Source organism: Anabrus simplex, chromosome 6, assembly GCF_040414725.1.
Source record: "Anabrus simplex isolate iqAnaSimp1 chromosome 6, ASM4041472v1, whole genome shotgun sequence".
Classification (NCBI taxonomy): domain Eukaryota; kingdom Metazoa; phylum Arthropoda; class Insecta; order Orthoptera; family Tettigoniidae; genus Anabrus; species Anabrus simplex.
In genome coordinates, this window is record NC_090270.1 from 264,251,308 (window position 1) to 264,277,466 (window position 26,159).

The following is a 26,159-nucleotide window of genomic DNA, read 5'->3' on the forward strand; positions in this document are numbered from 1 at the left end:
CAGTGTACTCCGGTTCATTCGATAATGGATGATTCGGAAATTGGATAGTTCGAATTAGAGTTTATTTCCTTCGAAATTCATATTCTAATCAATGCAAAGAAATAGTGTTTAATTCAAATTTTCGAAGCTTAAATTTGGATAATTCGATGTCTGGATTTTATCGCAAGTTAATTATGTAATGGTTCCTCGAAATGAAGTCTTCGTATGATTCGCAAGATGTTTTAAAGCTGTTAAAGTCTTCCAATATAGTACAAGGCTAACAAAAAAGCCTGGATGACCAGTGAACTCTTTGAAAATTTGTTTGTAGCGCTAGACGAAAGAATGTATGGGGCTAACAGGAAAATTTTTCTCTTTATCAATAACTGCGCAGCTCAACATTTTGCTAGTTGCTTTACATCGCACGGACACAGATAGGTCTTATGGCGACAATGGGAGGGGAAAGACCTAGGAGTTGGAAGGAAGCGGCCGTGGCCTTAATTAAGGTACAGCCCCAGCATTTGCCTGGTGTGAAAATCGGAAACCACGGAAGACCATCTTCAGGGCTGCCGACAGTGGGATTCGAACCCACTTTCTCCCGGATGCAGGCTCACAGCACTCCTAAATTCAAGAGCATTCAGATTGTCTACTTGTGCAGCCGATGGATCAAGAAATACACTATTTAAAACTGTTTTCATCTAAATCCTGGACAATGACAAACTAAAATTGATCTGTTAGATACTGTTCTAATGTGAGCAATGGAATTAGTGTACTGTTACATGTTCTAATGTGCTAAATTTTGTGTAAATGGTGTTGTGAAAGGGGAAGAAAAAGACTAGCTGCATCTGAAGCTTGGTGCTATAGGAGATTACTGAAAATTGGTTGGAGGGAAATGGTCACGAGTGAAGAAGTGTTTAGAAGAGACGAGAGAGAAGATGTTTTATGACACAAATAAAAAAGACAGCGAGATCATCTAATGGGCCATATACTTAAACATGATGAGTTATTGAAGAAAATAATAGAGGGTTCCATAGAGGGAAAAACATTATGAAGGACGACCAAGATTAGAATACACGACGCAAATATTAGATGGCATGAGATATGATTCCGTTCAGATGGTGCCCAAGTATTTGAAGGAGGATACTTGCTCTACTATATGACCTTTCACTGTGAGATTTGCTCGTATTAATTCTTGCAGTACTAGATCAAAATTAAATACTGTAATTTATACTATATTTACGTATTTCTAATTGGTAGAACCGATATTTTAAATTTAATTACGATAAATTATTGATATATATATACTGTTAAATAAAAAACACATTAAATGAGAAAAGAGAGCTTAATCTAGGTAGGCCTATAGCATGAAAGTTACGAATTTAAATTAATTTACAAATACCCGAGAACTAAACTTAATTTAAGTTATTATATTAATCTAATATTTTCTTTAACTGTACAATAAACTCATAAAATCATTTACAAACACAAGTTGTATTTGAGTTCCTTAAAACACCACTGGACTGGGCGGGGTTCAAATCCTCCAAGCTTGCAGTTTTTACGTACTGTTGATACTGCGATCACAGCCACCGGAACAACTGGAATGTGGCATATCATTTCAAAAATCCTTCATGCACTGACTAGGATTCAAACTGCGGCCTCCTCGGCAAGAAGCGAGTGACAACACCACTCAGCTACTCCGCCCTAACATTCAGTGGTATAACACCGAGTACAGGTTATCTCCAAGTTCAGGTCAATGGACACAAAAGTAATGACAGCGCAATGTAGGATGAAGGTGTTACGTCAGCTAAGTTGTAATCACCAAGAACCGCTACTTTGAGCGGAAATTAGTGTCAGCAATATTGTGTTTGTGGATGTGTGCAGAAACAAAGGAGAAGGAGTTTAAGAGTGTTGATATGAAGTTACTAAAACAGAAACGCAAAAATAGAACAGAGTCAAATAGAGCTTAACTCACGTGAATGCAATAACGGCACGGTGAACAGGAACTTAAGACATCCTGCAAAGCACGTGATTACATCGTAGTAGAATACAGAGAAAACAAAGGAAGACAATTCACACTGATTACCGACAAAGACTTTCTCAAAGAAATAACGGAGCAGTGAGGAAATGAAACAAAGATCCTAGTATTCAATAATGGAGGTGTGGTGGTGCGTTCTGGAATACAATCCAGTAGCACAGACCTGGACCATAGAAATGTAGCATTCTTAGGGGGCTTGCATTTGGGTGGCCTTAAAGTAACATATAATTAAACTCAGGAGGCCTTGGGTTTGAAAGACTGCATAGCAGCAATTATACGCAGGAGGCCTTGGATTTGAAAGACAGTAGAGTAGCATAAAAATGATACCCAGAGGACTTGAGTTTGGAAAGTATGAAAGTAGTGTATAATCATTCACAGGACATCTTGCGTTTGAAAGGCTGTAAGTAGCAGAGCGTTATTACACTCATGAAACCTTGGATTTGAAAGGTATTAAAGTAGTATACAATTATACTCAGGAGTACATGAGTTTGTCTCCAGAGGCCTTGCATTTGGGTGACCTTAGAGTGACATATACTCAGGTAAATCCACCGGCACGAGGCTGATGTATCTGAGCACCTTCAAATACCGATGGACTGAGCAAGGATCGAACCTGCCAAGTTGGACGCAGAAGGCACGTGCTCTACCGTCTGAGCTACTCAGCCCGGCCCGTTCATTTATTTTTCATTGGATCTTCAATTGTTACTGAAGTCAGGAAGGGCATCCGGCCGTAAAAGCATGGATTAACATTTCATCTCACCTCATACCCATCTCCGTATCAGGAAAGAAAAATAAGAGGCAGACGTATTATTATTTATTTATTTATTTATTTATTTATTTATTTATTTATTTATTTATTTATTTATTATTTATTCATTTAATTATTTAATTCGTTTAACCTTCAAAGTTGGTTTTCCCTCCAGACTCAGTGAGGGATCCCTCCTCTACTGCCTCAAGGGCAGTGTCCTGGTGCATTAGACATTTGGTCGGGAGTACAACTGGGAAGAAGGACTAGTATTTCGCCCAGGCGGTCTCACCTGCTATGCTGAATAGCGGCCTTACGGGGGACGGGGGATTGGAAGGGATAGGCAAGGAAGAGCGAAGGAAGCGGCCATGGCCTCAAGCACCGTACTACTCCGGCATTTGGTTGGGGAAGTGGGAAACCAAGGAAGACCACTTCGAGGATGGCTGAGGTGGCAATCGAACCCTCCCACCCGCTCTACTCAGTGGACTTCCCGAGGCTGAGTGGACCCCATTCCAGTCCTTGTACCACTTTTCAAATTTCGTGGCAGAGCCGGGAATCGAACCCGGGCGTCCACACTAACCACTACACCAAAGAGGCGTAATTATTATTATTATTATTATTATTATTATTATTATTATTATTATTATTATTATTATTATTATTATTATTATTGGAGTCAAGTTCGAGGTGTCGCATTCAAGACTGGCGTCACGTCTACTGAACAGAAAAGCAATCAGATACTTGTAGCATGCAATGAGACTGGGCCATCACGTTATAAATGAAGCAGGAAGTGGTACAGACCTTGTTCCCATTGAGCCTTCCGCCGCTTGTGGTAGGACCTCCTCCAGGGATGTCTCCACACTTTGCGAGGCGCCACGTCCTTGGAGGGCAGGAAGGCGGCGAACGAGCCCTCCAAAGTGTCCGGGCTGCCGCAGATGGCGTGGGCGGTGTCACAGTAGTACGAGCACTTGCCGTGGAAACACAGATTGTTGGATGGGGACACGAAGAATGTCTTGAGCAGTTCTCCTTCAGCCAGCTCGTAGATCTCTGATGTCATGTTGAGAACTCTGCCAGTGACAGGCATGGCGCGCCGGAACCCCAGTAACCTGCAACACGACATAACAATACCTTAAAAAGGGCCAGGGGAACAACTAACTTTACAGGAGAGAGCATTTTAAAAGTTTGTAACCTTGTCACACTTAATTAAATCTATATATTAGCATTATCAAAAGTTAAAAGTATGTCTATTTATGTTGTAAAACTATCTGCTGCGGAATTTCCTGAATGAAGGAAGCCAAAATTGTGAAATGATACAATATTTACTAGGGAAATACATGCCAAGTCCATAACGAACTGTCCATTTATGTTAATTGATAGTACTCAGACTACTTTTATTAAGTGTCACTGAGTGAGATGGCCATGCGATTACCGTCGCGTACAGCAAGTTTGCATTCGGGAGGAGGTGGGTTTGAATACAGCCGTAGGCAACCCTGAAAATGCGTGGTTTCCCGCTTTCATACCAGGCAAATGCTGAGGGTGTACTTTAATTGACTACAATTGCCTCCTTTTAACTCCTAGCCCTTTCCTAGCGAGTGTCGCCTTAAGACCTATCTGTGCCGGTGCGACGTAAAGCAAATTGATAGGTATATAGATATATACAGAGATAGATAGATAGATAGATGGGAAAATACACAGATTTAGTCCTGGCAGGATTAAAATCAGATTGCTTTCTCTAATATCTTAATACGTTGATAGACTATACAACCTGCTTACTGTAGCCCGAAGCATGGCATAGACCAAGCGAATCACGGGAAATGTTCGATAAATTTTCCAAGTTCTCTGAAAACAGTTAAGAAAAGGCTATGTAAATAAATGACAGGGAATCTGCCAACTGGGCAACAGCTCTAAATGCAGATCATTGATTGATTGATTGACTGATTGATCTGCTTTCAATTTCCTGGTTAGTTACAACAGTGGCGTGCGGTGAATATATTCACTAACCCAGATGCAAAAACGTTTTTTGAAATATAAACAATAGGAGCCCCACTACACGCTCTAAAGTCAACATTACCATTTTATAAGGCTGCGTTTTTCATGGAAAGGTCTACCTGAGAAAGACACTTCAAGAATATTTTCAACCACATGCTCGTACATATTTCTAAATTGATAGCCACAGCAGTGACGACACCATCATAACTTAATCTATAGCCGATTTTAAACAATGTACTACCGAGCTCGATAGCTGCAGTCGCTTAAGTGTGGCCACTGGCCAGTATCCCGTATTCGGGAGATAGTGGGTTCGAACCCCACTGTCGGCAGCCCTGAAGGTGATTTTCCGTGGTTTCCGATTTTCACACCAGGCAAATGCTGGGGCTGTACCTTAATTTTTTGCTCTTGCCTTTCCGTCGCACCGACAAAGACAGGTCTTATGGCGGCGATGGGATAGGAAAGGCCTAGGAATGGGAAGGAAGCGGCCGTAGCCTTGATTAAGGTAAGCCCCAGTATTCGAACCCACTATCTCCCGGATGCAAGCTCACAGCTGCGCGACTCTAACCGCACGGCCAACTCACCCGGTGTACCTTAATTAAGGCCACGGCCGCTTCCTTCCAACTCCTAGGCCTTTCCTCTCCCATCGTCGCCATAAGACCTATCTGTGTCGGTGTGACGTAAAAACAAATAGCAAAAAATAAAAATAAAATAAAAAACATGTACTAACCATTTCATGCGGTGACGCTTTGTGATAGTACAGTCATGGTTTTCGCAAAAGAAAAACAAAAAAAAAACACTGCGACTAACTATTTGTTTTTTACTTAATAAGCCTAATCTAAACTAATCAGCAAAATTTTACTGGCATATTACTGTCACTGAAGTTTTATGGTTTCACTCGCATCCTGAGTGTACGAGCATCAACGACAAACGAGGGAAAACATTTGTCACGACGTATAACACACGTTATATTCATGAAGAAAGCCACAGAACTCGCGAAACCTTCACTTATTATCCAAGAGGAACATTACAAAAATTCACTATATACCACCATTACAGACAACCAAATACAAAATTCTTTTACTTCGCGGTTAACTCTGTATTCATGCTGGGCAACCTAAATATTTTTCTGCGGCTATCGGAAGGCATACTCAACAAGTATCATCAATGAATTGCTCGAAAAAACTGTACACATGCCGAAACCCAAGACTAAAATATATCATTCTATATCACAACTGATTTCATATACTGGCTCTATTTTTATTAGCAAGACGATGTGCAAGTGGCTATACTGTTAAGATGTTGATATTATTCTTGCAGCCTCTAGTGTGTGGCGCTGAAGACTTCGAGGGTCAAGTATTAAAAGTAACATTATCTTACCTAAGCTAGCTGGCCTGTCGCCGTAAATTGCTGTCGGGGAGGGCCGAAAGCTCCGCCCAGCTCCCAGGACAAGGAAGCTTCAAGTTCATGCGTCACCCAAGCGACCTTAAATTTCGCTCTCTATCGCGCCGGCAAGGAAACCCAACTCGCTGCAGAAGATGAACTGTGGTAGTGCGAGCGGATTGTCGAGACAGCTGTACTTGTCTTGGCTTAGATGTTCGCAACTTTTTAAACATTATAAAAAGTGTTCTAAGGAATAATTAAAAAATGTTAATCCAAAGTTCCTTATCCCAGCAGCGCTGGGACAGATGGGGTTCAGTGCACGCCACTGAGTTACAAACGCCTCGCTCTGTAAACAGCTTTGCAGTGCATTTAGATTCAAAAGAGGTCGCTATTGAAAATATAGCCTACACAATGTAAAAAGAATTAAGTTTAATCGAAGACCCACCAAATCAATCATAATCAATCACTACTGATCTGCATTTAGGGCAGTCGCCCAGTTGGCAGATTCCCTATCTGTTGTTTTCCTAGTCTTTGCTTAAACGATTGCAAAGAAACTGAAAATTTATTGAACATTTCCCTGGTAAGTTATTCCAATCCCTAACTTCCCTTCCTATAAACGAATATTTGCCCCAATTTGTCCTCTTGAATTCCAACTTTATCTTCATATTGTGATCTTTCCTACATTTAAAGACACCACTCAAACTTATTCGTCTACTAATGTCATTCCACGCCATCTCTCCACGGACAGCTCGGAACATACCACTTAGTCCAGCAGCTCGTCTCCTTTCTCCCAAGTCTTTCTAGCCCAAACTTTGGAACATTTTTGTAACTCTACTCTTTTGTCGGAAATCACCCAGGACAAATCGGGCTGCTTTTCCCTGAATGTTTTCCAGTTCTTGAATCAAGTAATCCTGGTGAGGGTCCCACACACTGGAACCATACTCTAGTTGGGGTCTTACCAGAGACTTATGTGCCCTCTCCTTTACATCCTTACTACAACCCATAAATACCCCCATAACCATGTGCAGAGATAGTACCCTTTATTTACAATCGTATTTATGTGATTACCCCAATGAAGATATTTCCTTATATCAACACCTATGTAGCCTATTTACCGGTACAATGATCCCGAAAGGGAACTTTCACTCCAATCATAGTAGGACTTTTCCTACTTGTGAAACTCACAACCTGAATTTTAACCCATTTATCATCATACTGTCCATCTCACAACATAATCGAGGTCATTTTGCAGTTGGTCACAAACCCAGGGAAAATTAAATCTAGTATTAATTTTGATATAAACGTATCAATTACCGGTATCAGATCCAAACCAAAGCCCATGGGGCAACATCCCCGAACGACCATGGCTTTACAAACGATCGCTGCTCAGCCCTAAGGCCTTCAGATTGCGAGGTGTCGTGTGGTCGTCACGACGAATCCTCTCGGCCGTTGTTCTTGGCTTTCTAGACAGTGTCTGTTATCTCACCGTTAACTTGCTCCTGGAATGTAATCCCGTAGGATGAATGGACTTCGAACCAGTCCTCAGACTCAAGTAAAAATTCCTGGCATGGGCAGTAATCGAACCCGGGTCCTCCGGGTAAGAATCAAGCACGCTGCCCCTAAACCGTGGGGCAATTACCGCTACCGGTAAAATAAATGCAGCTATTTATGATTTGTAATAATTATATAGGACTGGCGATAAAGGATAACAAAGAGGAATTTGGAAAGTGAATCACAAGGAGAGGAATTCAAAACTCTGAGATTTGCCGATGATATTTTATCGGACAGGATGCAGTAATTACGTAGAAATAAAGAGATTAACACAGAATATAGTGGTATGGAGAGCTGTACCAAACCATTGCATTGAGAGATTGTTGAATGGTATGGACACAGCCTTGGAGAAATAGTCTTCTTCTTCTTCTTTATCTGTTTACCCTCCAGGGTCGGTTTCTCCCTCGGACTCAGCGAGGGATCCCACCTCTACCGTCCTGGAGCTTCATACTCTGGGTCGGGGGATACAACTGGGAAGGATGACCAGTACCTCGCCCAAGCGGCCTCACCTGCTGTGGTGAACACGGGCCTTGCGGGGGTATGGGAAGATTGGAAGGGATAGACAAGGAAGAGGGAAGGATGCGGCCGTGGCCTTAAGTTAGGTACCATCCCGGCATTTGCCTGGAGGAGAAGTGGGAAACCACGGAAAACCACTTCCGGGATGGCTGAGGTGGGAATCGAACCCACGTCTACTCAGTTCACCTCCCGAGTCTGAGTGGACCCCGTTCCAGCCCTCGTACCACTTTTCAAATTTCTTGGCAGAGCCGGGAATCGAACCCGGGTCTCCGGGGATGGCAGCTAATCACGCTAACCACTACACCAGGAGGAATAGTACAAGTTGAAAATAAATAAATCCAAAACGAAGGTAATGGAGTGCAGTCGAAGTTTTACAGAAAGTAGAGGATTATTGTTACGTGTAATAGAATAACTGACAATGGTAGAAGTAAGGAAGGCAATAAAACGAAATTTGCTCACTTCCAAGTTGATATAAAAATTAGAAAAGTGTTTCTGAAGACCTTCGTCTGGAGCATGGCATTGTACGGAAGTAAAATAAAAATCAACAAAATAGAAGCTTTTTAAATGTGGTGTTGCAGAAGAATGCTGAATATGATATGGGTAGATAGAATAGCAAATCAAGGGATGCTGAATCGAATTGGTGAGGGGAAAACGATTTGGCGAAATTTGACCAGATGAGGACATATCTTAAGTCTCCCAGGACTTGTTCAGTTTCTTTTTGAGGGAAGTGTAGGCGAAAAGAACGGTAGGGGAAGACCAAACTATGATTATGTTTATGACATACAAATTAGGGTAGATGTAGGATGCAGTAAATTAAATGAAATGGCGTATGGCTTTTAGTGGCGGGAGAGTCCGAGGACATGTTCGGCTCGCCGGGTGCAGGTCTTTTGATTTGACTCCCGTAGGCGACCTGCGCGTCGTGATGTGGATAAAATTATGATGAAGACGACACATCCAGCCCCCGTGACAGCGAAATTAACCAATGATGGTTAAAATTCCTGAACCTGCCAGGAATGGAACCCGGGACTCCTGTGACCAAAGGCCAAAACGCTAACCATTTAGCTATGGAGCCGGACAGGATGCAGTAATTACGTAGAAATAAAGAGATTAACACAGAATATGGTGGTATGGAGAGCTGTACCAAACCACTGCATGGAATAATGATCCAAACAATAACATATTTCACTCAGTCACTTCTGTTCTTCAAGAAAAATCAGTCCCCTCTACTTATGTCAACCATATTCGTTCGTTTCACACCAAGGAGAATAGGAATTGAATATTTTTAAGTAGAAAGTACGTTAAGGTCCACCTCTGTGGTGTAGTGATTAGTATGATTAGCTGCCACTACCGGAGGCCCGGGCTCGATTCCCGGCTCTGCTATGGAATTTGAAAAGTGGTACGAGGATTAGGACGGAGTCCACTCAGCTTCGGGAGGTCATTTCAGTAGAGGGGAATTCGATTCCCACCTCAGTCATCCTCGAACTGGTTTTGCGTGGTATCCCGCTTCTTTACACGCAAATGCCGGGATGCCACTTAACTTAAGGCCAGAGTAAGTAGCAGCAAGACAATTACTATAATAATGAATCCAAAAATATCCTTAAAAGAAAGGTGCGGGCCGCTTCCTTCCCTCTTCCTTGCCTATCCATTCTAATCTCCCATCCCCCGCAAGGCATAGCAGGAGAGGTCGCCTGGGCGAGGTACTGGTCCTGCTCCCCAGCTGTATCCCAGACCAAATGCCTCACGCTCCAGGACACTGCCCTTAAGGCGGTATAGGTGGGATCCCTCGCTGAATCCGGGGGAAAAACCAACCCTGGAAGGCAAACGGATTAAATAAATAAATACACTGACTGACAGAGCAAATGCAGCACCAAGAAGGAGTGGTCAGAACTTTATGCCAATTGCAGGGTAGACTGATGTCACTGAGGCATGCTCATGATGTGAAATGCGCCGCTGTGCTGCGCACGTAGCGAACGATAAATGGGACACGGCGTTGGCGAATGACCCACTTCGTACCGTGATTTCTCAGCCGACAGTCATTGTAGAACGTGTTGTCGTGTGCCACAGGACACGTGTATAGCTAAGAATGCCAGGCCGCCGTCAACGGAGGCATTTCCAGCAGACAGACGAGACAGACGACTTTACGAGGGGTATGGTGATCGGGCTGAGAAGGGCAGGTTGGTCGCTTCGTCAAATCGCAGCCGATACCCATAGGGATGTGTCCACGGTGCAGCGCCTGTGGCGAAGATGGTTGGCGCAGGGACATGTGGCACGTGCGAGGGGTCCAGGCGCAGCCCGAGTGACGTCAGCACGCGAGGATCGGCGCATCCGCCGCCAAGCGGTCGCAGCCCCGCACGCCACGTCAACCGCCATTCTTCAGCATGTGCAAGACACCCTGGCTGTTCCAATATCGACCAGAACAATTTCCCGTCGATTGGTTGAAGGAGGCCTGCACTCCCGGCGTCCGCTCAGAAGACTACCATTGACTCCACAGCATAGACGTGCATGCCTGGCATGGTGCCGGGCTAGAGCGACTTGGATGAGGGAATGGCGGAACGTCGTGTTCTCCGATGAGTCACGCTTCTGTTCTGTCAGTGATAGTCACCGCAGACGCGTGTGGCGTCGGCGTGGAGAAAGGTCAAATCCGGCAGTAACTTTGGAGCGCCCTACCGCTAGACAACGCGGCATCATGGTTTGGGGCGCTATTGCGTATGATTCCACGTCACCTCTAGTGCGTATTTAAGGCACGTTAAATGCCCACCGCTACGTGCAGCATGTGCTGCGGCCGGTGGCACTCCCGTACCTTCAGGGGCTGCCCAATGCTCTGTTTCAGCAGGATAATGCCCGCCCACACACTGCTCGCATCTCCCAACAGGCTCTACGAGGTGTACACATGCTTCCGTGGCCAGCGTACTCTCCGGATCTCTCACCAATCGAACACGTGTGGGATTTCATTGGACGCCGTTTGCAAACTCTGCCCCAGCCTCGTACGGACGACCAACTGTGGCAAATGGTTGACAGAGAATGGAGAACCATCCCTCAGGACACCATCCGCACTCTTATTGACTCTGTACCTCGACGTGTTTCAGCGTGCATCGCCGCTCGCGGTGGTCCTACATCCTACTGAGTCGATGCCGTGCGCATTGTGTAACCTGCATATCGGTTTGAAATAAACATCAATTATTCGTCCGTGCCGTCTCTGTTTTTTCCCCAACTTTAATCCCTTTCGAACCACTCCTTCTTGGTGTTGCATTTGCTCTGTCAGTCAGTGTAAATAAATAAATAAATAAATAAATAAATAAATAAATAAATAAATAAATAAATAAATAAATCGAGTGTTGACCAGTCTAATCAATTGATTTTGTGCCTTGAAAGTAGCGATCAACTTCACCATCGTCATCACCTACACGTAAGGAAGAATTAGTGCTAACTTAGGTTTTGGTCAGATTGTATCTCCTTTGAAATTACTATGCACAGAAAGTCACGAGGATTATGTAGAAGTGTGGATTTCATACGTTGCTTTATCGCTAGCTCGTCTAACCTATAACAAGGAATCCCGTGTTTGGCTTCCGGAAGAGAGAGAGACAGAGAGACAGAGAGAGAGAGAGAGAGAGAAAGAGAGAAAGAGAGAAAGAGAGAGAGAGAGAGAGAGAGAGAGAGAGAGAGAGGAGAGAGAAGGAACATTTGTGAAGTTTTAATCGAACATAAGTTTAGATTTAAATTATTCCGATGATTTAATTTCCGAACTCGAATGCCTGTGTATGTGTGTCGCCGTCCAAGATGTGGGAGCTGGAACGAGCTTCTAGTAGAGGAAATGAGAACAGCGGACCATATTTCATGTTGCCCCGAACATATGTCGGCAGCAAAAAGGCTTTGCAAGGATGAGTCACCGCAGATGTTTGCCTGGGAACACACAGCTTGTGGCCCGGACCGCCTCGAACACAGCGCTCTTACGATAGATAATATGTTCAACATATTAAGTTGAATATCTAGCGAACAATCAGGGTATAGCCGCGGCAATGGGCTTTAGTTGGATTTAATTGTCTGCTGCCTAATACCACGGGTACTCTAAATAGAAGACCGACTGCGTAATGTTCTTGCTTCGATGCTCACCCATCCCATGTTCAAGACTGCGCGATGGAATACCAGCAAGTGGACATGATAGCCCATTGATTTATTTTGTTGTCCTAAAAATAATAAAAATTGAACTATAAATTGACCTCAAAATTTTCCCATAATGTTTTAAAAACAAAAAGACCTAAAACTTCAACCGTTTATTGTAAAACATTTGGCGGTAGGTTGTCACTATTGTAAGGGCCGCAGGTTTTTTAGGGTTTTATGGACTTATTTTTTAAATTGTTGCGCTATTTCAGCTAAACTCCGAATGAGTGCGCGTCAACACAGCGCCATCTTACAACAGAGTATGCGTGTGACGTCACATATTTAGCACAAGTTTTGTCTTACTTTGAAGAGCATTTTCACGAAAAATACATTTTAGATTTGCGGGTTTTTTTTAGTGACGTACAGGTTTAGCAAAATCGCCGCGCGAAGCCCATTCGATTTCGTCCGCGAAGCGATCCGATTGGCTAAATTGAGCAGCTGATAAAGTGACAACGGTGTGAGATATCGAAATATTTCTTTCAAATTATTTATCAGCATGACCATCCATTTCACGCTCATATACCAAGTTCACGTTGTTCCCGAGCATTCTTTATACAGTTTACACCTTTAGTACCAGATGGGGCAATAACAAATTCAAAAATTTCGGCGCATTGTCAAGTCCAATTTATACCTTTTCTTGTCAATTTTCCATTACACTATTTCATTTCTTCGTTTTGGAATCTTGGTTTTCATTAGAAACAAAATATGAGAAGATCTGTAGGTCGTAAATTTTTTGACTTCATGCAGTCCGTAAAGGGTAATGAACTGAAAAAGAAAATAATGTTCTTATAAAGATAATAGTACTCTAATTCACGCCATTCGACGGGCGTAACATGCAAGTCTGCAGACTACTTCTTGTGGAGAGAACCGTGCGAAACACGTGTGAAACATGATTCAAGACTCGCGTTATAGTCACCCGCTTGACTCCGTCACCAAACATGCTCAGATTTACGGCCACATCTACAACGCTGACAAAAGCAAAGATTGTAATGAAATAATCTGCGGAACACGTTTTTAATTAATGGAAAAAAATCTCACTCTTTGTGGCAGCAATTAATAACGTTAAATTGCTTTCAAGCCACGGAGTTGACAGATGCCTGCTATAAGCCGTAGAGAGTGCAGCAAAATTGAGATCTGAAAGTAGAAAATGTTTAAGAAAACAGAAGATAGTCCTGATAATAAATAAACATATAAATAAATAAATAAATAAATAAATAAATAAATAAATAAATAAATAAATAAATAAATAAATAAATAAATAAATAAATAAATAAATGCTGTATCCAAATCTGGACGTACGTGACTTTAGCTATTGGCCCCAGCGACGACAGGGCCGCTGATGAGGCTTCCTCAGCCAGAGTCTACTAGAGATAGGGTGGAGAGTTCCTCTCTTCTCTTCCTATAGCAAACAGCACACGGACTACTCATCCAAGTAGCGACCACGCACAATGTTGATTAACTTCGGAGATCTAACGGTAACGGGATTCGGTGTTTCTTGTTGCTGCTGCTGCTACTACTACTACTACAACTACTACTACTAATAATAATAATCATCATCATCATCGATATTATCTTCACCAGCAGCAGCACTTCGTACGAAAAACAGAGTAGGCTACACGGAATACAAACTTGATAAAGAAAAGCATCTGGAAACAAAGTATGGAAAAATCAAGAGATCGGATGAATTTAAATATCTTGGTGAATGGATCCAATAGAGTGGACTTGATAAAGAAGCAAATAAAGGAAGGAACAGAAGGATGGAATTTTAAGATCATTGCAGGGCAAAGGTTAGACATTATACCACGACTCTCAAGCAAGAGGGGCTCTACAGTTCAAAATGTCTGGTTCTGAACAAGAAAGGGGAAATGGAGGAACTAGAAAAGAAAAAGAAAAATCTCTGAATAAATCTTAGGTTCCGAAAAAAGAAATGATAGTTCATGGAGAAAGAGGAGAAATAGAGATCTTTGCAGACAGTGAGAAAAGATCACAGATACCATACGTCAGAGGAGACTGAAATTTTATGAGTACCTCACGAGAATGAAGAAGAGTCAACTAACAAAGATAATATTTAACTACACCACCAAGATGAAAGCAACTACAAAATGGGTAGAAAAAACGAGAAAGGGCATAGAGGAAGTTGGCATCAATGCTAAAGGAATATGGAATAGTGATATGTTCCGAGCTAAAATTGAGAAACTGACAAAACTGCGCGAGTAGGCCGCGCGTTTAGGGGCGCGCAGCTGGGAGCTTGCACCCGGAAGATAGTGGATTCGGCCCCCACTGTCGCCAGCTCAGAAAATGGTTTTCCCTTGTTTCCCACTTTCACAGCAGGAAAACGCTGGAGCTGTACCTTAATAAAGGCCATAGGTGCTTCCTTCCCACTCCTAATCCATCGTTACGATAAGACCTATCTGTGACGGTGCGACGTAAAACAAATCATTAAAATAAACATTGATAAATTCGAGGGGTTGCAGGAAAAGTAAAATGAAAAATCCAAGAACATTGTTCACAGGAGAGAAAGAGGAAGTACAGCGAAAGAAAGAAGTTCTGGGAGAAGAAAAAAGATCTAACCTCCAAATAAATTGTTTTCCGTCGTCCAAAGTAGACCAAAATCGAAGAAATAATAATAATAATTAGAGGACCCGTGGCGTTCCGCAGCATTCGTCATGAATAGGTGATATAACGTGTCTTGATATGAAGTTGCTCCATGCGTTTCCCGGGTACTTTCTTTAATGTTTGTTTTTAGGATTACCGAGCTCGATAGCTGCAGTCGCTTAAGTGCGGCCAGTATCCAATAACCGGGAGATAGTGGGTTCGAGCCCCACTGTCGGCAGCCCTGAAGATGGTTTTCCGTGGTTTCCCATTTTCACACCAGGCAAATGCCGGGGATGTACCTTAATTAAGGCCACGGCCGCTTCCTTCCACTTTCTAGGTCTTTCCTATCCCATCGTCGCGATAAGACCTATCTGTGTCGGTGCGTCGTAAAGCAAATAGCAAAAGAAGTTTTTAGGATTTATGAAAATGAAAACCACAGCCTTTTTCCAGTCATTCGACCGGGTTAGGAATGGAATGAATGAAGCCCCCACCTAGCGGCGAGGATATGCATTGTGCCGGCTGCCGAAGCCTGTCGCACATGTTTAGGATTTATATTACCTTTTAATTTTGTGTCAAGTGAACTTTTATAGATTTCTTGATTGTGACGATGATTGATAGTTTACGAACTACTTTTTCGTTTTAGAGTCATTCTTGTGTTTAACTAAAGTATTAGTTTTAGATTATTCGGTTTCGCGTGTCCTTTTCCTTGTTGAAGCCCACATTGTCCTGGAAATACCCGGTCCTTTCAAATAATTAATAAAAATTAGGTGATAATTGTATGTACGAGGGCTGTGAATACAGTAGTGGCAACGTAGTCCAGACATTCGCAGGAAATCGGGCATGAGCAAATAGGATATGGGAGTGGTCAGGTGGCGCCGTTGTCCATGTGTAGTGTTCTTTTGTCAGGTGTTGTTGCTGTGTGGCGTTGAAGTGAAGAGTGTCGATTTCACAGCTCTAAAGCATGTTTGCAAAAGGTGAACAGTGTTCGTGGATGTAAATTGAGACTGCCCGAAGCAAAAATGCATCAGAATGTTTTCGAGAATTAGGCGAAGCCTTTGGCGAGAATGCATTACCGGATAGGACGGCCGCCTTTCGTGCGGGTCGGAGTGAGGTCTGTACTCACCAGACATGAATCCTTGTGACTTCGACCTGTTTCCAGAGTTGAAGAAACCCCTCCGAGGCCGGCGATTTCGTGACGTGACATCTATACTCTGCGCAATAAGGCGCTCCGTCGCTGTCATTAACAAAGAACCAACGATCCCCAACGGCTTCGCGACATGTGGCAAATGGCAATAGACTTTGCGGATGACTATATTGAAGATATATAATGCAAGTGTACTTGTCAGTTCATTAAATATTCCGTTCTATGAATATGTATTCACAGCCCTCGTATTTACACTTCGCCCTATAGATCTGATGTACATGATTCCAACTGTCTTTGGAACTATCACCAATTAACCTAGAGAACCCGAGAACTGTGGATTCAACACGCAACTCGGATATTTTGGATATTTTCTTTTTCAACCCTTCTGACTCCCATGCCGATGGAGGCTGAACTTGGACTTAAAAACTGTACTGCGAGCAAGGAAAATCCTTCGCCGGCAATTATTGGAGTGGTCATTTCGTGATTTCATTTTAGGATTACTCAAAGTTGACTGAAATCGGAGACCTATCAATGCCTGATGATTCGCCGATGGGAAATTACGGAGAGATTCCGGTCCAGTATCACGGCCGGACGGACTGGGAAAAACTGGTTTTAGTAATTTCTTTAATATAGAGATAATAATTATTACTAAAATATTTCGACACATTTTCTAACCCTATATGGAGGGATGTATTCACTTTTGCGTTGTCCTGTGGTGGTTAATAGTGAGATGAGTATATAATAATAATAATAATAATAATAATAATAATAATAATAATAATAATAATAATAATAATGTTTCCAGCGTTCAGAGACACAAGACTTTCATACTCACGTTGGTTTTTGAGGGGAAGGCGATAAGAAACAATCTCAAGTTTTAATCAGAAAAAAATACCCATCTCGGGTGTTACGAGTGAGACACTGAAAAATGTTTCTGTGTTACTACGAAAAATATCTTTACAATCCCTGTGGCTATGACATCTCTGAAACAACTTACTGAAATTAAACCCACATCATAGGTGACACACATAAAACACAGATTATTTTTGTTCTTACGTCCGATTCCTTGAATGTATTACTTTGCTATCAAAGGTGACACGCTTATTGAAAATTAAACGTGGCGTCCGAAATCAAGGAAATCGATTTCCAGCCGTTCTTAAAAGGGTACAATATAGCCGAAACATCTACCAGTCATTTACATGTTTTAGTGTCGACGAGTTCGATTCGCTAGTGAATTCAAAAATAGATTTTTTGATATGAATATGTTTTATGGCTCTGGATCATCCGAAAATTTGTCTAACGTAACGGAAGTGGCGTCACATTTACCGTTACCGTAGGCCTTGGTTTCCAATCATGCTGCGGCTACAAGTTAAGTTCCTTTGACGTAGAGTTGCAGTTCTCATTGAGTTTCATTTATTGAAAGACATATTCATTATCAATAGCTTTTCGCAAAGGGAAAAATTTCTACAAGAACAAAATCAACCCACAAATCGGCAGAAAATACCGGGACAGGAATTTGAACTAGGCGTCTGTCCCTTAATGTGTTCATATTCACATGTTACGAACTGAAGCTTGTCATTAACATGTTGTATGCAAGTTAGGGCGTTCTTTGGTATAATTTAAGAAAAGACTAGGTAAACAACCGATAGGAAATCTGCTACCTGGGCGAGTAGCCTATATGCAAATCAATGTTGATCGATTGATTAGTTCGTGCCTTTATGACAAACGATTTTCCTTCCTGGCGGTGCGCTGAAGCCGTTCAGAATCTTGTATGAATTCCTTCACGAATCCATTACTCCCAGCATGAATGGCCACATGATGAGCAATTGGACATGCTGTCCACGCTGCCTTCCACAGAGCCTCATTAAACAGTCTCTCGTAAAATCCCTTATTTGTAAATGATGATATCCCTTGCGCCTTCTAGATATGCCTATATTTCATCAATTATGCCTGGGAAATACTATGAATGTCACATAACAAGTGCTTCTCCAAGGGCTGTTGATATTAACTTCAGAAAGAGTGGCTGAAAAGTCTTCGAACTATGTATATACAGAAGTTTTACCACGACACTTCATTTTGTTTGCAGATTTTCCATCGCTGCTATACTCATTGGCTGAATGGTAAGCTACTGGCCTTAGATTCAGAGGGTCCCGGGTTCGATTCCCGGCCGGATCGGGAATTTTAACATTCATTAGTTAATTCCAATGGCCCGGGGACTGCGTGTTAGTGCTGTCCCCAATATCGCTGCAACTCACACACCACACATACCACTATCCTCCACCACAATAACACGCAGTTACCTACACATGGCAGTTGCCTCCCATCCTCATTGAAAGGGTCTGCCTTACAAGGGCTTCACTCGGCTAGAAATAGCCACACGAAATTACTATTATCGCTGCTATAATTTACGAAAATTTATTAATATAATTCCCATTTTTGTGCGAAGTCTGCAGCTTAATTGTATGTTAGCCAGTAATTATATTTATTGTCGATTTTCCAAATTTTACATGGTGCCATGTTCTATATTTACGATGTATCGCAAATTATTTTAAATTAATTTCAAGTTTACTTAAAAATATGACTGAAAACTACATTGTTATATATTAATTCAGCCCTTGAATCGTCCAGTTGAATTCCGATAACGTTCCTAGGTAGCAGCCCAGTTGCAATGTCGTGACTAACCCGCTAGATAGAATCCCATCGGGCCGGTAATTCGGTAGCCGAAGCGATACAATTCAATACTGTTATTAATAAACCAAATTCGAATCATAGGTGGCACATAAAATATAAGATTATATTTGCCCTTACATCCAATTCGACGGCTGTATTACTTTGCTATGAACGGTAACATGATTATTATAAATTAAACGTGGCCCACTCCAACCGACCAACCGAGCAGAGGAGGGATGGCCGCGACTCTGCCGTGGTTGTACGCCTCTGCATTCGGGAGACGAAGAGGAGAGGAGGTGGTTCCCACCGCCGGCTGTCCTGAGAATGGTACTATGTGGTCTTCCATTCTCCTGCACTGAGGCGAATGCCGGGATAGTTACTAGTACGGGCCACGGCCGCCAACCCTCTGACCTTCTCCGCACATCTCTTTCATCATAACAAATCTCCTGGCCTGAGAGAATGGTTTTCCGTGGTCTTCCATTCTCCTGCACTGAGGCGAATGCCGGGACAGTTACTAGTACGGGCCACGGCCGCCAATCCTCTGACCTTCTCCGCACATCTCTTTCATCATAACAAATCTCCTGGCCTGAGAGAATGGTTTTCCATGGTCTTCCATTCTCCTGCACTGAGGCGAATGCCGGGACAGTTACTAGTACGGGCCACGGCCGCCAATCCTCTGACCTTCTCCGCACATCTCTTTCATCATAACAAATCTCCTGGCCTGAGAGAATGGTTTTCCATGGTCTTCCATTCTCCTGCACTGAGGCGAATGCCGGGACAGTTACTAGTACGGGCCACGGCCGCCAATCCTCTGACCTTCTCCGCACATCTCTTTCATCATAACAAATCTCCTGGCCTGAGAGAATGGTTTTCCATGGTCTTCCATTCTCCTGCACTGAGGCGAATGCCGGGACAGTTACTAGTACGGGCGACGGCCGCCAATCCTCTGACCTTCTCCGCACATATCTTTCACCATAACAAATCTCCTGGCCTGAGAGAATGGTTTTCCGTGGTCTTCCATTCTCCTGCACTGAGGCGAATGCCGGGACAGTTACTAGTATGGGCCACGGCCGCCAATCCTCTGACCTTCTCCACACATCTCTTTCACCATAACAAATATGGCCTGAGAGACGGCCTCACCATATAGGAGGCCCGCCTCCCCTTTCAAGGGAGGAATGAAAGCATTTTAATAGTAGTAGTCCCAAATTAAACCAAATCCCATGGCCTAACAGTCCCGAAAGGCCATAGCCCACAAAGTGACCGCTACTCAGCCCGAAGACCTGCAGATTACGAGGTGTCGTGTGGTCAGCATGACGAATACACTCGGCATTTCCATTCTCCTGCACTAAGGCGGATGCCGGGACAGTTCCTAGTACAGGCCACAGCTGCCAACCCTCTTACCTTCACCGCCCATCTCCTTGTCCGATACAAATCTCCTAGTCTGAGAGAAGGCGTCAACCGCCTTCTCCTTCAGGAGAGGAATGAAAACATTTAGTAGTAGTCCTCTCGGCCGTTATTGTTAGCTTTCTACACCGTGACGGTTATCTCACCGTCAGATAGCTCCTCAATTATAATCACGTAGACTGAGTGGACCTCGAACCAGCCCTCAGATCCAGGGAAAAACGCCTGACCTAACCAGAAATCGAACCCGGATCCTTCGAATAAGAGGCAGGCCCGCTGCCCCTACACCACTGTCATCAATGCCCTACAGTGTCCGCCCCGATAGCGTAACGGTTAGCAGTATTAGCTGCCGTCCTCGGGCGCCCAGGTTCGACTCCCGGTACTGCCAGAAATGTAAGAATGGCAGGAGGGCTGGTATGCGGTTAAAATATTACATGTAGCCCACCTCCACTGAAGGTGTGCCTGAGAAGAGCTGCAACACATGAGGACGAGAACACGAGTTTCTTTCGTCCGACTTCATGGCTGAATGGTTAGGGCGCTGGCCTTTGGTCCAGGGGCCCCGGATTCGATTCCCGGTCGTGTTCGGGATTTTAACCTTCATTGGTTAATTCCGATGGCTCGCGGGCTAGGTGTGAGTGACGTCTTCATCATTAGAATACATCATAGATCGGGTCCCATCCTTATAGACGCGCAGGTCGCCTATATGACATTATTATTATTATTATTATTATTATTATTATTATTATTATTATTATTATTATTATATTATCTAAATAATAATGCCTTATAGTTGCTTTTTTACAACTTTACTTTACTTCGCACCGACACAGATAGGTCTTATTTTGACAATGGGATAAGAAAGGGCCAGGAGTGGGAAGGAAGCAGCTGTGACCTTGGTTAAGGTACAGTCCCAGCACTTGTGTGGTGTGACAATGGGAAGCTACGGAAAACCCATCTTCATGGCAGCCGACAGTGGGGTTTGAACCCACTATCTCCCGAATGCAAGCTCACAGCTGTGCGGCCCTAACCGCTCGATCAACCCGCTCGGTAATGCCTTATAGAAATACGTGCGACTCCTTCATTGTTTTGACCCCATTTACTTACCTCTGTCTCGTATATATTCGGTTTCAAAGCATTCGGCAATTGGTCGATATCGCTTGCAGCTCTCTGGCATTGTGATCTAAATTGGCTTTGACGTAGAGCTAGAGACAAGTATGGTCTGAAGATACAATATTTCTCTCTACCTTCGAATGAAAGTGCCTCTTTGTGTAAGCGATGCATCTCTGAGATTTAACGCAAACAGTTGCGGAAGATCTCATCCGAAGGAAAGCAACCGCATGTAAGACTGAGGAATTGCTTCGTGTAGCAGGCTGAGAGCAATGTGTGGCAGTGAGGATGGCTCAGGAAATAGAGTATGCCTACATATAGTTCAGAGATGTGCCGTAACCAGGGCTCAAAGTCTGATAGCCTAATAAATGACTTAGAACGAGCGAGAAAATTACCAAAAAATATTAAAATATATTTACCCAAAACAGTGAACATGTACATTATCCACATTACGATTAAGTCGTAATGAAGTGAATACAATTAATAAATGTCAACAAATAATAATAATAATAATAATAATAATAATAATAATAATAATAATAATAATAATAATAATAATAATAATAATAATAATAATAATAATAGTGCGGAGCCTCCGTGTCTCAGGCGGCAGTGCATCGGCCTCTCAACGCTGGATTCCGTGGTTCAATCCCGGTCACTCCATGTGAGATTTGTGCTGGACAAAGCGGAGGCGGGATAGGTTTTTTCCTGGGACTCCGGTTTTCCCTGTCATCTTTAATTCCAGCAACACTCTCCAATATAATTTCATTTCATCTCTCAGTCATTAATCATTGCCCCAAAGAAGTGACCCAGGCCTCGGCAGCCGGCACAGTTCCTATCCTCGCCGCAAGATGGGGGCTTCATTCATTCCATCCCTGATCCGGTCAAATGACTGGAAAACAGGCTGTAGATTTTCATTTTCAATAATAATAATAATAATAATAATAATAATAATACAGAAACATCTGAGAGAATAATATGTTAGTCCTCCTTTTCAAACCCCCCCCCTGTAGGTGGGGCGGTAGAAGGCGGTAGAATAACACTCACGGTATCCCTTGCCTGTTGCAAGAGGCGACTAACAGGGGCTTGAGGGTCTCTCAACTTTTCAGCATGGTTTGGCAACCATGGCACCCTTCGTTGAGTCCTGGCATTGCTTCCACTTACTTGTGCCAGGCTCCTCACTTTCATCTATCTTATTCGACCTCCATTGCTCAAGTCTTGTTCTTTATCGACCCCGACGCTATTGGGTTCTTAAGGATAAGGAGTCTTTCATTTTAACGCCCTTGACTTTCTTTGGCCGATACCTTCATTTTTATGTGTCGTATTGATTCCGTTTCTTGTCTTTCTGATTAGTGTTATACAGGATGGTTGCTTAGTTGTACTTCCTCTTAAAACAATAATTACCACCACCTCCCTTTTTAAAATGCATTTCTTGCAAGGGAAACAACAGAAAATCTACAGGTCAAGTGATATTCTGCTCACCACTTGTTTGTCACGAACCCACACGCTGCTGAATGGTAAATATTTTATCTGGTGTCCCTTCCACTTCACACATTTCTCAGAATGGTATCTGACCATCTGTAGAACTCGCCGAAATGTAAAATATTTTCCTTCAATCGACAACTAAAACAGCGTGCTGCCAGAGAGTAGAGGATCTTGCAACAGTCCCGAAGGGCTTTGGCCTACCAATCGACCGCTGCTCAGCCCGAAGACCTACAGATTGCCAGGTGTCATGTGGCTGGCACGATGAATCCTCTCGACCATTATTATTGGCTTTCTAGACCGGGGGCGCTATCTCACCGTCAGATAGCTCCTCAAATGTAATTACGTAGGCTGAATAGACCACGAACCAGTCCTCAGATCTAGGTAAAAACGCGCTTGACCTGGCCGGGAATCCAACCCGGGGTCTTCGGATAAGAGGCAGGCACTCTACTCCTACACCACGGGGCGGAACTGCTATTAATGCATTATTATTATTATTATTATTATTATTATTATTATTATTATTATTATTTTACAATTCTGCTTTACGTAGCACCGACATGGTAGGTCTTATGCTGACGATGGGACACGAAGGCGAAGGAAGGGGCCATGGCCTTAATTAAGGTACAGCCCCAGCGCATTTGCCTGGTGTGTGGTGTGAAAATGGAAAACCATGGCTGTCGACAATGGGGTTCGAACCCACTACCTCCCAAATGCACCCTCATCGCTGCGCAACCCTAACCGCACGGCCAACTCGCTCGGTGATTTGGACATCGAATCTGAAGTCAGTTCCTGGTCAAGTGTTTCCATGATGCATGATAGGTTCGCCCTCGAATTAAACAACAACCCAGCCACTTCCACTACGAGGAGTAGTACGCGTTCCGATGCTGTGTTCAGCCGCCACGTAAACCACTTAACCAAACGGTACGTTTCGTATCTTTCCTGTCACCATCCATTACTGAATATAACTAATGAGCATGTCTGTACATTCATGTGTAAATGTATTTTTCATTCATTCCATCATTACTGCATATTTTTTCTTCCCATAAAATACGTTATTGAACCTCTACGCTCCTGTACTCCATTACAGACACTCGCACTTATCACTCATTCATTTTCTGCGCTAAACGAAAAACAAATGGAATTGTGGATATGTACTCGCTCTCCAGAGGAGGGGTGGCCACGGCTCTGCGCCTCTGCATTCGGGAGACGGGACAGGACTGGACCTCACGGCTAGCCCCAACCGTCGGCTGTCCTGAGAATGGTTTTCTATGGTTTTCCATTCTCCTGCACTAAGACTAATGCCGGGATAGTTCCTAGTATAGGCCACGGCCACCAAACCCCTCACCTTCTCCGAGCATCTCCTTCACCGTAACAAAATCGCCCGGCCTGAGAGACGGCGTCACCGTTAAGAGGCCCGCCTCCCCCTTCAGGGGAGGAATAAAACATTCTAGTAGTAGTAGTACTTGCTCTCTCATCTTCTAAACCCAAAAGCATATACACAATTCTATACTTTTCCATGTAGCGGATAATATGCACTACTGCGAAGTTTTCTTTAAGGCCAAACTGCTTGCTTATTTTGTTGATGCTGTTCAAAAGGAACTGAAGGTTTTATTACATACACTACCAGAAGAATATATATAAGTACCAAACAAAACATTCCTTTTTCAGTCCACGGTTTCTACCTGCGCTATCATAATTCATGCGCAGTTTCCACCTCTGTTGCGTGTTGTGTATCGCTACACTTGGATTACACCTTATGGTCCGAAAAATCTCAGAGCTTTAACGCCTATATCATAGAGGCAATGTTCCGTGCTCTGTGTGTGTGGGAACCTAGCGAGTTACAGTTTAGCCATAAAAGCTACTGAACCGCACAGTCTCCGATGTTTTGAAAGCCAGAGGTTATCTTATTGTTATGGGGAATCACTTTCGCTCCGTTGATCTCAGCGATAAAGGAAAAGCGGAAAATTAAGAATGTGCGAGCCAGAATCATCTTCGGATGATTTACTGCTAAGATTATGGACCAACATGTTAAAATGAGTTATGATAATTAAACGTGATTGTAATGCTGTAATTTTTACGTCATAATCTTAATGTAACGAATTTTGTACTTACATGCTATACTTATCAGCTTTTATCACTCTAAATCTTGCGACGATAAACTGTGTGATCTACAGATTTATATGGTCCTAAATCTTGTGATTTTTAGCTTCAGATCTTTAGCTTTCTGCCACTTTAAGCATTTGATCATACTCGGAGCCTCAGTTTCATATTACATTAAATCAAGTCATCAAAAGCCCTGATATCTAAAATTTCATGTACCTAATCTAGCGATCATAAGCGTAGATATCTACAGTTTCATATCGCTCTAAATCTAGTCAACACAAGCCGTAATATAGTTTATATTTACCGGGCTGAGTGGCTCAGACGGTTGAGGGGTTGGCTTTCTGACCCCAACTTGCCAGGTTCGATCCTGGTTCAGTCTGGTAGTATGCGTCAGTCTCGTGTTGGTATATTTACTGGCACGTAAAAGAACTCCTGCGGGACAAAATTTCGGCACCTTGGCGTCTCCGAAAACCGTCAAAATATAGTTAGTGGGACGTATAAAAATAACATTACTAGTTTGGACCACTCTAAATCTAGCGACCATATTGCTAAATATCTACAGTTTCGTATCACTCTAAATCTAGCGACCATGTTCCTAAAAATATCTACAGTTTCGTATCACTCTAAATCTAGTGACCATATTCCTAAATATCTACAGTTTCTTATCACTCTAAATCTAGTCATCGTAAGTCCTGATGTAGCTTCGTATCACTCTAAATGTAGCAACCAGAAGGCCAAATATCTACAGTTTCATATCACTCTAAATCTAGTCATCGTAAGTCCTGATGTAGCTTCGTATCACTCTAAATGTAGCGACCAGAAGGCTAAATATCTACAGTTTCATATCTCTCTAAATCTGGTCATCACAAGTCCTGATTTAGCTTCATATAACTTTGAATGTAGCGATCATAAGCCTAAATATCTACAGTTTCCTATCACTCTAAATCTAGTCATCACACGTCCTGATATAGCTTCATATCACTCTATATGTAGCGATCATAAGCCTAAATATCTACAGTTTCATATCACTCTAAATCTAGTCATCACAAGTCCTGATATAGCTTCATATAACTCTAAATGTAGCGATCATAAGCCTAAATATCTACAGTTTCATATCACTCTAAATCTGGTCATCACAAGTCCTGATATAGCTTCATATAACTCTAAATGTAGCGATCATACGCCTAAATATCTACAGTTTCATATCACTCTAAATCTGGTCATCACAAGTCCTGATATAACTTCATATCACTCTAAATGTAGCGATCATAAGCCTAAATATCTACCGTTTCATATCACTCTAAATC

The 26,159-nt window shown here is 42.9% G+C and overlaps 1 protein-coding gene across 2 annotated transcripts in view; it reads right to left on the reverse strand.

Moving 5' to 3' along the window:
* Nucleotides 1-26,159, reverse strand: part of LOC136876422 (extracellular serine/threonine protein CG31145) — a 1,065,947-nt gene that overhangs the window by 222,571 nt on the left and 817,217 nt on the right. For both annotated transcript variants that reach the window (XM_068228422.1, XM_067150389.2), the window contains exon 5: nt 3,555-3,859. In XM_068228422.1, coding sequence (XP_068084523.1) covers nt 3,555-3,859 — 305 coding nt within the window. The remainder of the gene's footprint in view (nt 1-3,554; nt 3,860-26,159) is intronic.